This window comes from Bos javanicus, chromosome 1 (assembly GCF_032452875.1).
Source record: "Bos javanicus breed banteng chromosome 1, ARS-OSU_banteng_1.0, whole genome shotgun sequence".
NCBI lineage: Eukaryota > Metazoa > Chordata > Mammalia > Artiodactyla > Bovidae > Bos > Bos javanicus.
In genome coordinates, this window is record NC_083868.1 from 68,220,687 (window position 1) to 68,238,548 (window position 17,862).

Here is a 17,862-nt window from a genome sequence, read left to right on the forward strand (position 1 = left end):
CTATGTCTTCCTGTCTTCTAATGAGGATAGTTATCAGTGACATGTTGGTTTTTTTCTCTCCCTATCTTGGGCATACTTAAATTGGTCTACAGAGTGGGGAAGGAAGAGAGTGAAAGATAAAAACATCATGAGGGGAGTAAAGAAGAGAGAAACCTAGGAGAAGAGACAGACCTGGGAGGATTTTTCAAATGAAATGCTGACCAATGTGAACTCCCTTATTTACCTTCCTTACAAAATCAGTAAATTCTTTTATATTTTTGTGTCAGTTGAATCTTTGGTGGGAAACTCAAAAGGAATAGGAGACAACAGTTTGTGGGTTACATTTTGGGGCTTCCTGGGATTTTCAAACTAAAGTGTACTATCTAGCTATATTTAAGACTCAACTTGCTTTTAGAGGTTTTCTCCCCTACAGATGGGCTTTCCTGGTGGCTCAGTGGTAAAGAATCTGCCTGTCAATGCAGGAGATGCTGGTTTGATCTCTGGGTCAGGAAGATCCCATGGAGAAGGAAATGCAACCCACTCCAGTATTCTTGACTGGGAAATCCCATGGACAGAGGAGCCTGATGGGCTACAGTTCATGGGATCGCAAAGAGTCAGACATGACTTAGCGAGTGAACAACAACAATAACCCCTACAGATGCTTGCAGAGTGGAACAAGTTGAAACAAAATTAATTACCAATTAGTCTATCCAAAAATTCTGTCAACAACTCAAGTCTAATGTATCACCTCTCTTATTCTTTGCCCTGTGGGTTTAATGCCTTTTGTGCCTTTACCTTCATTTTAGTGAGATTTTGAGAGGCAGGAGATAAATGCAAGTGTCCAACCTGCCAAGAATGACCACTAGTCTCAATTTAGTTTCCATAGAAACAGCTTCTCTTCCCTTTAGCACTCCATTTTTATTGACTTATATAATAATTAAATTACATAATTACAGTTGTACAACTGGCATAAAGAAGTTTAAGAACAAATCCAACTGACTCTTGGTAAATAGTACTACTCAGTTAGTGGGCATAAGTTAGTAGAACAGAAGGATGTGGGCATCAGTTAATTTATTTTACAGAAGGAATGAAAGTTGTGGTTAAGTCAGGCAAGTTGGATTAAATGGAAGTTAGTTAACTATGCTTCCACATTTGCTAAGTCACTTCAGTCGTGTCCGACTCTGTGTGACCCCATAGACGGCAGCCCACCAGGCTCCCCGTCCCTGGGATTCTCCAGGCAAGAACACTGGAGTGGGTTGCCATTTCCTTCTGCAATGCATGAAAATGAAAAGTGAAAGTGAAATCGCTCAGTCGTGTCCGACTCTTAGCGACCCCATGGACTTCAGCCTACCAGGCTCCTCCATCCATGGGATTTTCCAGGCAGGAGTACAACATTCATTAACAGAGTACATTATTAAAAGTCTAAATGATTTGGTTTCTTGGACAACAAGTTTAACTTTAAATGAGTTTATCTGTCTTCAAAAATTCCTTGAGCAAGCAAATGCCTTTCTAGAGTCAGGCTATTTTCTGTATTATGACCATGGGTACTACTGACATATTCAGACTGACTTCCTGGACTCTGGACCCTTGTCTGTCTTAACTCCTAAGTGTCCCATCCTACTTCTGCGCTGATCTCCTGGGTGGAATTTTTATCTGATTTGACCTCAGTGACCTTGGTTGACATCAGTGACTTGTTACCTGACATTGCTTTTGAGGTTCCCCTTCATAGGCACATAGTTCCTCAGTTTCTAACCTTTGGGGCTTCTTCAGAGGAAAACTGACTTGTCTTCCTATTGGCTTTCTTCCCTGCAGGAAGGCAGGTTTTAACTTCTGTGCTCTGAGTTACCCATTTGTCTGTTTGCTTTCCATCTTCTAAAATTCTGATTTTTTTTCTTTCTTGTCCTGTATTTGTCTTTGAGGGGTTTATAAGTTTAAAACATAATTCCTTTATTCTCAGTTTAATGGGGTTCTGAAGAGAGCAGAGTTACTGCTTGTCTTCAGGAGTTCATGTTTGGTCTTCTCTCTACTATGGTAACTTCCTGTTTTCCAAACCTTTTATCTCTTAGTTCTCCAGAAAACAGAAGCATGTCAAGCTTTCATCTACACAGCCTCTTCTTGGAACTGCCTAGCAGGGCCCTATTTGCTCTGTGGTTAATATAGTCAGAAATAAGTCAATGTAAATTAGCTTTTGTAAATACGAATTTATAATTAGCAAACATTTGGGGATTAAATGTTAAATGTGAGTTTAAAGTCAAGCCAATCGTGAGAAATTTCCTCAGGAAATAGGAAATCTGACCATCTCCAAAGGTCAGATAAACTTTTCTCCTTTGACTGTGAAGAGAGTACTGAGAGACTGGAAGTTAAATTTTCCTGAAAACAGGGCAGTTGTAACATTTCGTAAACTCAAAACAACTGTGTTTTGTACAATTGGATGGGCACTTTCAGTTTCAAAGATCCTCTTTTTGGAGGGGTGGAATTGAAATAATTTGTTCCATCTTTCATTAGTATATAACTTTTCCACATATTTGTTTTGCTTCTACAGAAGTTTTATCAGTTCCTTGAGGGTAGAGGATATTTCTGACACATCTCAGTGTCTCCAAGTGCTAGAAGAATAGAGCTTTCCATAAGTATCAGGTACTGTGCATCAGCTCTTTTAATTTCTATAACAATCTGTGAGAGAGGAACTATTATCACTTTAATTTTATAGATGAGGGAACTTAGGCACAAGCTACAGGGCTCCAGTGAGAAGCACATCTGTAACTGACTCCACTTGGCTGATTAACTTGGTTAGTTAGATCATACCCTAGTACGCTGCAGCATTTGCCTTCAGTGAACAGGTAAGGTGCCTTGCGGAGAGATAGAGCTGGGATGTCGTGGAGCTTACAGAATAGGTTGTATACTGGCTTGCTAATCAATGTTTGTTGAATTTGACCAGAGTCTATCATTCACTGTAACATACCATCTGGAGCAAGATTATGGTGAAGTCCCATAGCTTAACCTGTCTCTTAACCGTTGGAAGCTACTGATGTCTGCCCCAAAGAAGCTAATAATAAGAAATTGACTCAGGTTAATTTGTAACCTTCTTCTTCCTTAGTTATCTCCAGCTGGAAGAAATCTAGCCCCAGAGAATCAAATAATGTGAAGATTTATCATGTAGTTCTGTGTGGTCACTACTGGGGCTGTGGTCTCTGGCATGAAGCCCTCCCTGCAGTGTACAAGAATTTGGAACACCAGAAGGCCTATGAGCTAAAATTTCATACAACCAGCAGTTAGAAATTGACTGTTGTCTCCACATGCTGTAGGTCTCCTGAGTATTTCCGGTTCCAATACTGTTCCAATTTGATCCAACTCTGGGAAGGGAGTTATGATCAAAGCCATTGAGGTTGAAAGGATTCTAGCTGTCAGGATGGCCCCTTCTGGTTCCTTTTGGTTCACTGTCAAGGAAATCTTGCCCCAGAGATGCTGTCTCTCTGTTTCTCTGCTGTCTCAGTGATCCTCATTGGAGGCTCCCCTATCCCAAGTAGCTCCAAGTTCCAAAAACACCAGAGATTTTTGGCCTAACTGGTTGCTTCATATCACAAGTAATTCAGTAATTGCTCATAAATTGCACATCTATTTAGATTTTGTGGTGAGAAGCACAGAACTGGTGCTTCTTAAATGTCTTAAAAAGTGAAAAAATATGTGAATATAAATAATCAAACACAATAATGTAAATGTTGAAACTGTTATTTTATACAATTCATGAAATTATAGACCATACTCTCCAGATTGATTTCATACCAACTTTTAAGTTTTAATCTCACAATAATTTGAAAAGCAATATGCATAGTTAAAGTAAAATTTGGAGTTTCTCTATTCTTCATAGTCCATGTAGAACAGTACTGCCTGGTGGAACTTTATAGAAAGTTCTAATCTGTGCTGTCCAATAAGGTAGCCAGCCACTAGTCTCACGTAATTATTGAGCACTTAAAATGTGGCTAGTGCAACTGAGGAACAGAATTTTAAATTTTATTTAGATTAATTTAAGTTTAAATAGCCACTGGTGAGTCATGGCTATGATATTGGTCAGAACAGATCTAGAATATGGTAATGACCTTATAAAAGGATAGTCTAGGCTATGTTCCAGCCCCAAAGAACACTAATATCTTGGCGATTTATAAGAACGAAGATTTATTTCTTGCTTGTGTTATGATTTGGGGTTGGCTTGGGACCCAGGTGGATAAAGTAGCCACCATCTGACAATCATTATGGAGAGTCTTGCACCAGTACTTAAATTCTCTGGACCGGAGGGGATCACCACTGACCAGGATTAGACACACAGCCCTACCTGGCCAGGGAGGTGGGAACGTGGTCCTGATCATGTGTTGGGGGCAAATAGCCTCAGTAATGACTGTCACAGATGTTAGCCTCCTTCGCAAAAAACAGAGGAGTTCCCAAGGGGTAAAGGATGTAGTGTTATCTGTGTTTTCTTGAAATGTGGAGATTTTAGTTTCTTTAAAATTCAATTATTCTTCACTTCCTTAATACTCATTAGCACAGATGTATTAAAAGCAGGTAAAATGTGGGAAGTAAAACTCAAACATTTTGATAAAAAGAGACTTTCTATAAGTAAAGTTAGGGCTGACATAGAAATTCATTTAATATGAAGCTCTGCAATGTAAGGAATAATCAATGTTTTTTTTTTTTAATATGTTTAGGGTGAGAACAGGATAAAAATAAATTATTTGTTATTTTTCAGAACATAAGGTACATTTTTCACTAGCAAGGAATAAAAGGTCTTTTTCTTTAAAAATAAAATTTCCTGAGTAGGAACACTTGTAAATTGTGGTTGTCTTAAAAAACATGAAACAATTTAACATTATCGGACAATGGATTCCTTCCAGACTATACTGTGGAATCATAGAATCATCTAGTCCAGCATTTAATAATATGTCTTGATTCTTTCTAGAATATCTACAATATTGTTTGAATACTCAAGACATGGGGGGACTCCACCATCTGTTCTCTGATAACAGACTTACAGGAATGATGGTTTCCTGAGAACAAATGCTTCAATATCAAGACATGCAAAGATAGTACTTGGCTGCCAATAACAAACTGCACCACAGTTACAAATGCAGACCAAGTGCTGGTAAGAAATATTAGTTATGATGATGATTTTGTGGCATACTAAAAATGTCAGATAGATTTTAGCACTATGAGGGTACTATAGGTATTAGAATGTAATTGAACCAAAATGATGCTCGAGAGAAATTTTGAAGTAAATGTGCAAATGAGGCTACCTAGTACAAACTAGAACTGCCTAAGTCATTCTGTTCCTTAGTAAAAGAGAACCACATAAAGCATGTATACAGCAGAGCGTTTGTTACTAGTTTCTGAGATCTATTTCGGTCATCCGCAACTGGTGGTGTGGAAAGGAAAAGAAGGCTGCAGAGACTGAACAAGCGGCATGCACTGTGGTATCCTTTATTTAAAAACTGTGAGCTAACTACAGTTGTAGTGTTCTCATTTACCATCCGATGGCATAATAAACTGGGAGAACATTAACACAACTTCAAGAAGGCATCAAAAAACCTGTAAACAAAAAGACACACCACACATGCGCACACATATACCACATACGCACACGAAGGTTATAGTCTAAATACAATGAAACGTGATGAAGAAAAGCTTTGAATGCTCTAAATCAACTTTAAAATGCTTTATTATAATAAACTGTGGCAATACTGTGGCTATTATGAAAAATATTGTAACTGCTTAAAAAGCAAAATACTGGCGATTTGAAACTAGCAGCAAGAAGCAGATAAAAATAGAATGGAAGATAACATAAGACTAAGTAACATCAAAATTCTAATGCTGATACTGTGTAGGATTGCACTGAAGTAATTTAAAATTGGTTCTTACAGAACTCTTTAAAAGTCCCTTGAAATATTAAACTGCTGCACTTTACAAATAGTGGATGAAAAGAAAAAAATATTTGGAATGTTACACACACACAGAGGAAATGTATTAGGCATATCAGTTTATGGCCTTTGTTTATGACCTGCAAAAAGTTTTATGAAGAAAAATTTAAGTGCCAATGTAGTGAAAGAAAGTTAGAAATTCCTAAAGATGCAAGTCTGAGTGCATGTATCAGGTTAAGAATATATTTCAAGGTTGGGGGCAAGGCATGACCGATGCACACCCAAGAAGAACCTTGTGGAACCCAGAAGGTAGACAGAGCTGTTTGGAACATGTTTAAAAATGAAGGTATATTAAACTCAGACTATCCTGGCTGAGATTCCAAAGTACATGGAGTTCTATAGCTCTTCAGTTGAAATCTGTTTCATAGTGGCCAATAAATAATTAAGACTAACTTCTCAGCAAACTGCTTTTTCATACATTCAAACACAAAACTCTTTACCACACATGCAGAGCTGATATTCTAAACAGCACAAATATGAATCCTGGTTTCAGGGGGAAAAAGCACATTATCAAGGATTTTTTTCCCATAGGTTCTTATATAAATGTCTGAAGCTGCTAGACATCTTCAGAGGGGATAAGTTTAGATTTTCTACTGATTTTGGAAGAAAGGAGATTTTATTTTTCTAAGGAAGCCAGTCATCCATGAGAGCAGGATATATGTCTTCAGAATCTAGGAAGTGTCCCTAATGCTTAAACTCATGGCAAGTCCAGATCCAGAAAAACTGGCAGGTAGAACAGGGATTGGAAATGAAAAGTTCAAATGTCTATGGTATACTTTGGAAATAATGTGCCTCATAAATTAAAATGGCTCAACTGCCTGCAGAATGAAGTGCCACAGGCCTGGAGAAGACCCAGTTCCCTGGAGGAGGAGCTGGGGAGTCCCCATATCCAGGGACCCTTGGGCTGGCTGTGACCAGAGGGCCTTATTTTTCATGAGTGCTTTCAGTTGGGGAATTTATGACTTTGCCCAGATAAAGCTCCCTTTTGATTACTTTTTCTCTAAAATCAGTTAGTCAGAAAGTTACTGGTGATTTCCCCAAATGAAATCTAGCTGTACTAGTATCTTAAGGTGCCAGCTAATTTAAAGTAATGCCCATCAGTAACGCTGCTGGGTGTCAACCACTGCTGCTGAAGAATCAACCCCCAAATAACCTAACTAAGTAATCTATCACAGCGGGTGCTTTACTATCTTGCGGGTTTTTTTTTTTTTTTTTTTGAGCTTTAGAGAAATAGTCTTTGTAATATGACTTAGAAACTGCTTCTCGCTGGCTTTGTTTCACTCTTCCTCCTCCTCTTCTCCCCCTTCTCCTTCTCCTTCCTCCATGGTTTCCACGATGAGCTCTGCTGTGCAGGTGGCTTCTCCAAGACTGTTGACAGCCTTGCAGGTGTACTTGGCATCATCATCCCCGCAAACATCACTAATGATTAAAGAGCAGTTCCCATCCTCGTCGTAGTCTATCTGGAAGTGGCGGGACTCCCGGATTGATTGGTCATCTTTGAACCAGACGACTTCAGGGTCCGGGTATCCTGCATCACAGGGAGGGAACACAAGTTGCAGAAATTATTATTTAAGGTTTTCCCACACAAACTCTTGAGCGACCTCTAATGATTAAGGGGATGCGGGGTGGATATGTTAGCTTTTAGCATCTATTTTGATATTTACACTTGAATATGGGCATATATTGTAAATACTAATGTCTGAAACTTCACATCAGGTATTGTGCATGTATCCCACTTCTCATCCATGTAGGGCTTGTGCCACCTCCCACCTTAATACAGAAATAGATTATTCTCTGGAACACTGCCACAACTCTAATCACATCCCTAGAACTAACTATCTTCTTGGATTAAAAGGAAATTTTTTTTTTTTCCTGTATACAAGTTGAACTTAAGGACTTCCCTGGAGGCACAGTGTGTAAGAATTGGCTGCCAGTGCAGGGGACACACGTTCAACCCCTGGTTCGGGTAGATTTCACATGCCATGCAGCAACTAAGCCTACGCCCCACAATTACTGAGCTTGCATGCTGCAACTACTGAGGCCCAAGTACTTGGAGCCCGAGCTCCCCAAGAAAAGAAGCCAGCAAAATGAGAAGCCTGAATGCTGTGACAAAGAGTAGGCCCCTCTTGCAGCAACTGGAGAAAGCCCTGCAAAAAAAGCAACAAAGCCCGAGTGTAGCCATAAAAAAAAAAAAAAAAGTTGAACTTAAATAAATTTAAATTAAAAAAAATGAGAGTCAGTAAAAATGGGTGCAAGAGATCTTTTGAGGGTGTTGGAAATGTTTTAAAATTGGATTCTGATGAAGACTGCACAATTGTGTAAATTTATAAAAATAATTGAATTGTATACTTAAAATGGGTGGATTTTATGGTATATAAATTATAATTTGAAGGTGATAATGACCTGTAAAACATAAATTGGAGGAACTGATAATACTGCTAAGAAAAAGAAAGCAGTATTTGTCTTACTCTGATCCAAAGACAGATAATATGCCTGTAGATAAACAGACACTGACCACACTGATTAGTCTCATTTTATGTATTAGTCAAACTGCTGCAAAGTTCAGCAATAAAAATGTTTTCTGCCTTCTAACTGACTTGTTTTTAAATTTTTGGAGAAGTTGTTTTACAGGACAAAATTGTATCCCCAACTAGAATAAAAATTACACAGAACAACTTAAGAATTCTAACATTTTTTTTGAGTAGAATTTTGTTTTTATTGAACAGCATCCATATGCTTTAATTTCCCCTCGGCACTTCAGTCAAAGCAATGCAAATACCAAGAAAATAATTCCAAAGAGAAAAGTAAGCAAAAAGATAATAATTATATAATATTTTCTAAAACAAATTAAGGAAAAAGAACTTAAGACCCAAAGACAGTGGTGATGGCGAGAGCTACAAGCCGTGGCCCCAAAGCTCTCAGCAGAGCCCCCATCTGAGCACTTCCGCACTAGCAAAGGCAGCACATCCACTCGGAAACAACTGGATGAAAACCATGAAAGATGATGGTAGGCCAGGCATTTATAAGCCAACTTGATAATACAGTGATGCAGGAGAAAAATTGTTTCTTCATTCCTACCTTTGGGCTATTTTACCCAAAAGGCATCATCCAGCCAGATTGCTGGAGACTCTTACAATGTGGAAGGCACAGTTTGTTCTTTCTGCTGTCCGGTGCTCTGCTGCCTTGGGGCAGTCAGTCTGACTGAAAGTGGCAGAGAGCCCTGCAACTCTGTCACATGACAGTCACAGACTCGAAGCAGAGAGGCCTGTCTTATCATACCTCTTCTCTTTCTAGAATGTTGCAGTCTGTGGAAACTTAAATGCTGTGTGTCACCAAGACTGCTGACTCCTCAGGTGCTATGCTAAGACCCCTTAGGGCTCTTTGAGCTCCAACGACTCACTGTGACCACGTTATTTCTGGCTGGCAGAGAAGCACAGGGCAGACAGGCCAGAGGCCTGCATCCCAACTTCGTCTCTCTAAAGTCATACCGCAGGCTCTCTCTGCACTTAACCAGTCCCACAACTTTCCCCTATGACTCCATAACGCATTTAAAAGATTGAAAAGGTTTCCCCTTTCTATCTGTGTCATCTCACAGAGTCTACTCAGAGCATTAGACACTGTCTTACAGAGGCGGCCCTGGGCTTCAGAAGAGCTAAAACACTGCCCCAGGTCACAAGGGCCGCTGATTAACAGCAGAAATGTCTTCTCCCCATACTATGCTCTGCACCAGCCTTCCTGTGAGAGCCTTTTGTGGTCAATTCACATGCCTCCTAGAAGCTTGCAAAGCTCATTTCAATAAGCACGTTCCAGAGCCAAATAGGTCCATGATAAACCACTTTTAACTTGGGTCTAGTGGCTGATGTAAGTGGGTGAAATATCAGAGTGACTAAACAGCACTGTTCTTCAGTGGGTGGAGGGGGGCAGTGGGCCAACTCCCTCTGACCCGTTTTCCCTCACAGCCTGGCTGTTCCAGAACCGCCATCTTGCCGAGAGCGCACAGTAGGGGCCCACCGGCCCGCCACACCCCCTGTACAGGGAAGGACAGCTGGAGACTTACCTTCAATCTTGCAGTCAAATCTAGCAGCACTTCCCTCCACCACTTCTAAGTCACGAATGGTCTTGGAAAAGTAGGGTTTTACATGGGGCTTCTCCTCAGCGACAGCCTCCAGGAAAGCTTGGGAGACATCTTCTAGAAGGGAGGGAAGAGGATATGGCCATTTCTTTATTCCCTGTTCTTTCCTCTTCCCTGGTTTAAAAGAGCTGACTTTTTTTTTTTTTCCAAGTTGTTATGATTTAGCAAATAATGCAGCCTAGAGGACTGAATCATAAGCACACCTTTCTTCTGGGGGCAGGGTAGCCTGCTGCCAAATGGTTTTGGCAGAAGAGAGAACTGTGACCAAACTGGGGAAATGTTTGGACTTCCCCCTCCCTTATGCTGACACATTGGAAAAGGAAATAATCTTTAAAAAGGATTTTTGGCTGCAGTTCATGCCGTTTCAGGATCCAGTTGAGGGTATCTAAGAAGCACGGGAGCGTACCAGGCCACCAGCCCTCGGGCCTCCTCCTACCCTCCTCCCGTGGTGGCAGCAACAGGCCTTTTTCATCTGCTCCTTGGGACGGAAGAGACAGATCTTAGAGGCGTTGTCGACTTGCCTATTGCCTGCTGTGGAGCAGTCTATTCCACAAGGATACTGCCTTCACAGTGTGTGACTCTGGACCAGGATTTGGGATGGGTCCAGGGAAAAGCCGTAACTTGGAGGGGTTCCTGACCCTCTCCTTCCCCTTCAGGCTATTTCTGGGTTGTCTGGGGTGGGGGCAGGGGTAGAGAAGGAGGGCCCAGGTCCATGTGCAGCAGTCGGTCCCCGGGTACATCAGGGCAGCTCAGTAAGCAGTTTGATCAATTATCCCTTGTGTACAACAGGGTCTAGACTCAGCTTCTCGCCTCTGGATACCAAAGGCATCAGGCAGCGGGGAGGTGGTATCTCCGGCTAAATGAGGCAGCTCAAGATGATAGAGGCCGACCCTACATGTATCAAAGCAGGAAGAGGCCGAGGCCTTCACTGAGGAGATAGATGGGGTAGCATCTCTAAGACAGTGGGCAAGCAACTAACCCCATTGGACTTTAGGAGGGGCCCTGCCAATCACTGTCTATCCAATTCAAACAACATGTTTCAGCATCACGAAAACTACCAAAAAATATGGACTATCTGAGTCAATTTTTGTTAAAAGACAAGCACAAAGACACATTAAAAAAATTGAAGCATATTTTTAAAAAGTACACCACTATATGCGACTTATTTATGTCTGCCTGTCATACAAACATTGCTTTTGTAATAAGAAGGAAACTTTTCATGCAGTTTTTGCTAATTCTTGTGTAAAGTATAGGGAAAAGACCATCTAGTTCTATTAGACAAAGAATAACTTTCCCTCTGAAAATAGTTCAACCTCAGCTGAAACAGTTAAAAAGCAATTACTAGATTTAGTAATTATTGTCAGGGCAAAGTAAAAGTAGAGTTGAATTTTTCCTTGTAGGTTGTATTAATGAAAAATAAAATCAATCTCCCACCTTAAAAAAGAAAAACAACTCTAAATCCCCCTCCAACCCCAACCCTTCCTTTCTCCCCATTTGGCTGAAGAAAATCTCTCTGGAGTCCCTTACCTTCAGATTCTAGTTTTTCTGCATTGAGCGGGCTGGTTGGTGACCCTGTTGAGGATTTCCTGCCACTGAGCCCTGAGATCATTGCCATAGAGGACAGTCTTCCGATGGCTCTCACAGCATTGCCCGTTTTCTGGAAAATAGACACTGGCGTTGGGCTCAGGCCGTGTCCCTGGTTCCAGCTGAGCAGCTCAGGGAGAAAAGCCCAGCCCGGGAGAAGCAGCTGTCCCTGAGACGAGGGCCTCCCGAGTGCTGAGCTCCACCAGAGGAGTGAGCCCAACCTTGCTCTGCTCAGCACTATCAGCGTGTCAGAAGATGTTCGGAGAATGGAATGGGGCCTGGAACCGATGCGTGCGTTAATGTGACTAAACAAGGTCAACATGAGACAAAAACCCTTTTCATACTGTGCTTCAACTCCCATAAAAGGGATAGTTTATATAAAGCAACTGCGGGCTGAGACAGCTCCAAAGACTTATTGCGGACGGGGCGCAGTGGGGCTGTTTCTCATAAAACAATGCTAGTGATAGGGTTTTAATTGGGCAAGAGAACAGTTACTACAGATCCCACAGGTCCTGTTGGAAAGACAAAAAAAACCCAAAAAGCCTTCTGTTGATCATAGGCAAGTAGCCTCTTCGGGCTTAACTTCGCTGGGCTTCAGTTTCCTTCTCTTTATAAGGAGGGGGTTGGACAAGATGATCTCCAAGGTCTCATCTAGGTCTCATCTAGTTCTGTTTATGATTCAGATACTTAGGAGATTTGGGGAAACACTCTGCTGGCCCAAGCACAAGTCTTCAGTGGAGTTCTGGAGGGGTGTTCCTCCCTGAGGTACATACACCCAGGCATCAAAAACCAGCATCTGAAGAAATGAAAAGCACAGCTCTTGGCTTTTCTGAGTTGGGGCGCCTTGGGTGAGGACAGAATCCCTACTGAAAAAGATGCCAGGACTTGAACATTTTCTTTGTATTGTGAAAATTCTACCCAGTACAGGATTTAGGTCAAGAAGTCCCCAACCACACCTTTAAGATTCTACCCCTTTCCTAAGGTCAATGCAATGAAAGACTAAGATAAGAAACTAAAGCATAACCAGTGCTTTCCAGCCCTGCACCTGAAGCATCTTCTGAAGAATCCAGATGCTGTGCATCCAGGGAGCAGATGTCACCACAGACTGGCTACTGAGAGAGGAAGGAAATAGCCTGTGCAAAGGCAACGGCTGGCACTTACCCACTGAACCTCAAACTGTGCTGGAAAAGCCATTTCCTCCTGAATTAACTTCACACGCTAAAGCATTTCAGGCAGGCCAGTATACTTCAGTTAAAAAATTATTTCAAAAGTAAAGAATTTCAGAGTACTAGGGAATCATACAGAAAATGTGTGTGTGTGTGTGGTTTAAGCAGAGACCTACTCCTGTAACCACAGTTACTTTCCTGTTATGTCACATCCCATCCTGGCTGTAGACTCCTTTCACGCACTCTCGACAGGCATTCCATCTCGCCCTGTCCTCTGGTCATCCACCCTCTCACATAACACTGTGCGGTGTGGTTATGCCCCTGGCCCTCTGGCCCACAGTGAAGCTAGATTACTCTAAAAGGAACCCAGGAGGCCCCAGGGGGAGGTGATGAAGAGAGAAGAAGGTGAGGGATGATGACCCACTGTATGCAGAAGGACTGTGGCCCTGCAGAGCATGCCCTGGCAGACAGACCACCTGGCAACTTGCACACTCTTCTGGGAGAAGCTGTTACTGGGTTACTGGTGACATCATTGATCTGTTTGTTCTGCTAGCTGGAGTGTGGGGAGACCCAGCTCTTCCCAAGGGGAGCTTAACCTGACCTCAGGAATGACTCAGAGGCGGTGTCAGCCACAGCAGCCCTCCCTACTGAGTCCACATTGGACTAGACTACTTCCTAACCAGCCCTTCTCAGCTCTCCATTGCCTTCATCCAACACAGACTAGCTTGCCCTAGGCTGGAATCTCTAAACTGAGACGGTTCATTCCTAACAAAGGACAGGTTAGTTCTCTAACCACTGATTATGCTGTGACCTTGTACAAGTCAGTTCCCCTCTCTGGGCCTTTATAGTTGGACGGGAAGATTCGAATCTCCCTACAGCTCTAGTCTTCTACAGAAAGACTATGATTCAGACATACAAATGGTAGCAGGGAATGCTCCCCTTGAATCCATGGGCTCTCTAATCCCAAAGAACCTGCGGCAGGACTGTCTTTATGTGTATGGTGTAGAAAAGTGAAGTCTTTCCTCTTCTATTAACAAAACGACTCACAGGAAGCTATGAGAACAAGGCAAATCAAACCATTACATTTCAGAGGAGGCAGCAAATAACAAACAAATAGACCACACACTGGGGGAAATTTTCCATCAGATGGAGCGATAGACCATATAATTTCTAAAACAGGGAGAAATGTAAGCACTCGATAAAGAAAATCTTAAAAATAACCTACACATCAGAAGTCAATCTTTGGAAGCTGATTCATGGAGAAAAAAAGTTGGTAGGGAAGTTATTATCAGAACTGGAAAAGAACAATGTATGTTCTAGCCTTCCAGTTTTATGCCTTTGAGCTAAAAATAGGTTGCTGCTTTGCTAACCAAGACTTTTGGAAATGTTTAAAACATCATCAAAGGAAGTTTCAATTCTTGAGAAGTCCCATCCTTGTTTTGAGAAAGCCTTTTTTCTTACTGGAGAGCAATTGCCTACACTGGGTTTCTGTGTTCTAGGCGGGCAGAGTCTGTCAATGGTTTTCCTAACACAGCACAGACTCCCTCCCCTGGGAAAGGCAGCAAGGATGACTAACCAGCCTGGTTTCCCAGGACTGAGGGATTACCCGCAATGAGAGTTTTTCAGGGATAAAGCTGAGACAGGCCCTGGAAAATCCAGGCAAGGTGATCACCCTACAGTCAGGTAGCCATCATGGGCCCTAACTATACACCGACAGCCCCAAGACTACAATTTCCCCTGAGAATGCATATTATCTAAACGTAATGGCCAGGAGTGCCGTATTCCCTGGTGGCTCAGTGGCAAAGAATCCTCTTGCAATGCAGGAGATGCAGGTTCAATCCTTGGGTCGGGAAGATCTCCTGGAGAAGAAAATGGCAACCCACTCCATGGAAAATCCCATGGACAGAGAAGCCTGGCAGGCTACAGTCCATGGGGTTGCAAAGAGTTAGACAGGACTTAGTGACTAAACAACAACAAGGGCCAAGAGTACTCCATGCAATATTGAGTCAAAAGCCTTCTTCCCCAGGGCCCTTTGGTCCATAGTACTGAAGTCTTTGTGGTTCTCAGAGAACAAAGAGAGCTGCCCACAAGCCTCCAATTCATAGTCCTTTGCTTCCATTTTGCAATGCAGAAGCCCTGTGGTCCTGCTCAACTTGCCCACCCTCAATGCCACCACTCACCATGTCTTTTCAACATTCTTTTGATATAAATTAAAAAAATAAAACCAACCCTACTCTCTTTCAGAATAACTTCATTCTAAGATCAGTAATATGATTAGTCATCCATCTATTGCCTTGCTTGTTAGGATTTGTTCCCATGTCACTACCTTCCCCTTTTATGAAAACCACACCCAGATGATAACTAGGAACCATTTCTTATGCAGTTGTAGAGTCTGGGCCACGTGCCCCTCTCCCTCCATCACAGTGCACCCCTTTCCATCCCCCTCCACTGTACTCTGCCTCACCACACTGAGCCTCAGCTGCTCCAAGAGGGAACCCCTACTCCAGGGGTGCCAAGGTCTTGGTATCCAGAGCTGAAAATGTGGAAAACATTTTCCTAAGGAAGAAATGTAACACAACATGGTAAGAGGCAGCTGAACCAGCTTCAGGGACATTATGTGTTGAATGGGATTTGGTAGACTACTTTTCTATGCAATTTTATGAAGCCTAACCACTGTTTCTGTGGAAAAGCTATTTACAAATGCTGCTACCTATATTAAAATAGGAAGTTAATGTTCCTTCTTGGAATTCTTCATTTTCTTTCTCATTTTCAAAAAACCTTATGGCTAATCACACTATAAACAGCAAGAAAACACATAAGTGATTAAAATATCACCACAAATTATGGTTTCCTGACCCATCTGACCGAAAAATTCCATTTATTTCCTTTGGAATCTCCATATCTTTTCTCTGCGCCTATCCCTTGGGTTTAGGCTCTTTCTGGCTTTGGTTCACCAGCAGATGTGTGGATGCTCCCAGAAGCTTGACATGATAAGGCTGCCCTTTAACCCACAGCCTCGTCCAAGCAAAACCCAGTAAGATTTCCTGCTCTGAGAACGGCCCCACCCCTACACCAGTCACCCTATGCACCTCAGAAATACTGCTATTTCTTTGAGATCTACTGGCCACAGGATCATTCATAAAGCCAACCCTTGATTTTGTGGCTTCTCCCCCCATTTTTTTTTTTTTAAGAGCATGTGCTCCTCTGAGTTTACTGGACCCTACTGGCACCAGAAGGTGAGGTAAGCAGCACTGCATTCCCACTCACCAGGTACTTGAGTGAAGTGAGGACATCACTCAACTTCAGGAGGGGATAACCAAGAACTGAATCCCACTGCAGGGGGTCTGCTGAGATGCGCAGGGGGCGGCGTCCCTCAGACCCTCACTCCCGAAGCCCCTGGCCCTCCTGCTTCTCTCAGCCTTTCAATGGCCTGTGGTTTGGGCATTCTGTGTGGCAAATCACCAGTGTCCCAGTTGCCCCTAGAATAGTGATTTCTTTTTCTCTGCCACAGAGGCAAGGTCTAAAGCCCTGGTCCCCTGAATGCCCAGCTAAAAGACTTCTCCTGTCAGGCCGGCATGACCAGGGTGAGGTCTGGCTCATAGCTCTGAGCTTTTTCCTCCGTCTGTGCTGTATTCCCCTCCTCTCTGTGTTTCACTCATGTTCCACGGCCAACTTCAAACTCCTGCCCTTGGCAGCCTTTCCTGACAACCACATCCAAGTCTGGTGTGATTGGCTCCATCCTCTGTCCACACTCACATATATGGGTATGGAAAACTATACTGATGGTTTATAATTCTAGCTGTGTGTTATGTCCTTTTATGTCTATTTGCTTTACTATATACTCACTGAGTATAGAAACCATGCACCCTCCAGTAGCCCAGGAATTTTACACTACCAGCAGTGATAATAAAAATAAAATAGAGGATGATAAGTTCTCTATGGATTTGGATGATAATTTTCTCCATCTGCTAACAATCAGAAGCAATTTGTGTCATTAAATTGTGTGTCATTAAGACTGTGTAACTGGAGCTAGTCTCTGGGTTTGAATGCTGGCTTTCCCATGCTTACTAGCTGTGATCCTGGGTGACTTTCCTAAGTTTTCTCGGCCTTGTTTGAGAATTGGGGATAACAGTAGTACCTGCCTCCCAGGATTAAAAGATAATTTGCATAGAAAGTGCTTTAAATGTTCCCTGACACAGAGCCAGCTCTCTGTACATATTAGCTACTGATCTCATTTGTGAACACTTACTATGTGCCAGGTAATGTACTAGAGGTTAGATGATGATCATCTCATATAATCCTCAACGATGCTGTGATTTGGTACCACTATTATCCCCATGTTATAGATGAGTAAATGAAGGCACAGCAAGGTTAAGTAACTTGGTTAAGGATCTGCCACTAGTAACGCACAACCCCCCATGTCTCTCATTGTAGATCACACGCCCACCTCCTTCATGGTGAAGAAATGTTAAAACCATCACACTGCCTATAACAAGATCACATTCTCCAGGGTTGCCAAATAGTCCTGCAAATGACATTGCTCCTCCCTACCCACAAAGACATGAAATGTCAGTCTTGGTCCCAGACTATTTCAGAAATAAATGTAAACATTTTTATGGAGTGAGGTCAGGGCAAGTTGGGAATGAGGGTGGCTTGAATAAAGCAATTATGAGGGGCAAGAGACCAGTCCAAAGTGACCCCTGCCATTACCTGCCATTTCCTTCTTGCCATGTACTTCTTCATCCGGTCCTTGGAGAGTTTCTTGGCCTCCATGTTCTTGGTGTCTTTCATTAGCCATGGATGCTGAAGGCACTGGGTGCAGTTCAGGCGGTTTCTGATAGAGGCAGAGATCAGAGGATTTCTGAGCAGAAGGGGATCTCAGAGACTGCTGGTCAGACCAGAAACAGGAGGTCACCTGTCCCTAGATACATGGGGCAGAGCCCATGACTGTCTGCTCCCAATCCATCCACTGTGATGAGAATCATGGTGATCCTAACCTTTTTCCTCTCTTGGTCTGGGTTACAATGACTAGACCCAG

At 42.5% G+C, this 17,862-nt stretch overlaps 1 protein-coding gene across 6 annotated transcripts in view; it reads right to left on the reverse strand.

The window, feature by feature from the left end:
- Positions 1 to 5,429: 5,429 nt before the first annotated feature.
- MYLK (myosin light chain kinase) overlaps positions 5,430 to 17,862 on the reverse strand; it is a 281,600-nt gene continuing 269,167 nt past the window's right edge. For 4 of the 6 annotated variants that reach the window (XM_061408285.1, XM_061408131.1, XM_061408203.1 and 1 more), the window contains 4 exons: positions 17,535 to 17,658; positions 11,602 to 11,731; positions 10,000 to 10,131; positions 5,430 to 7,470 (listed from right to left, as the gene is read on the reverse strand). In XM_061408285.1, coding sequence (XP_061264269.1) covers positions 7,220 to 7,470; positions 10,000 to 10,131; positions 11,602 to 11,731; positions 17,535 to 17,658 — 637 coding nt within the window. In that variant the 3' untranslated portion in view covers positions 5,430 to 7,219. Of the gene's footprint in view, positions 7,471 to 9,999; positions 10,132 to 11,601; positions 11,996 to 17,534; positions 17,659 to 17,862 lie in introns of those variants that run through there. The other 2 variants (XM_061408344.1, XM_061408434.1) reach the window with 2 other exon arrangements.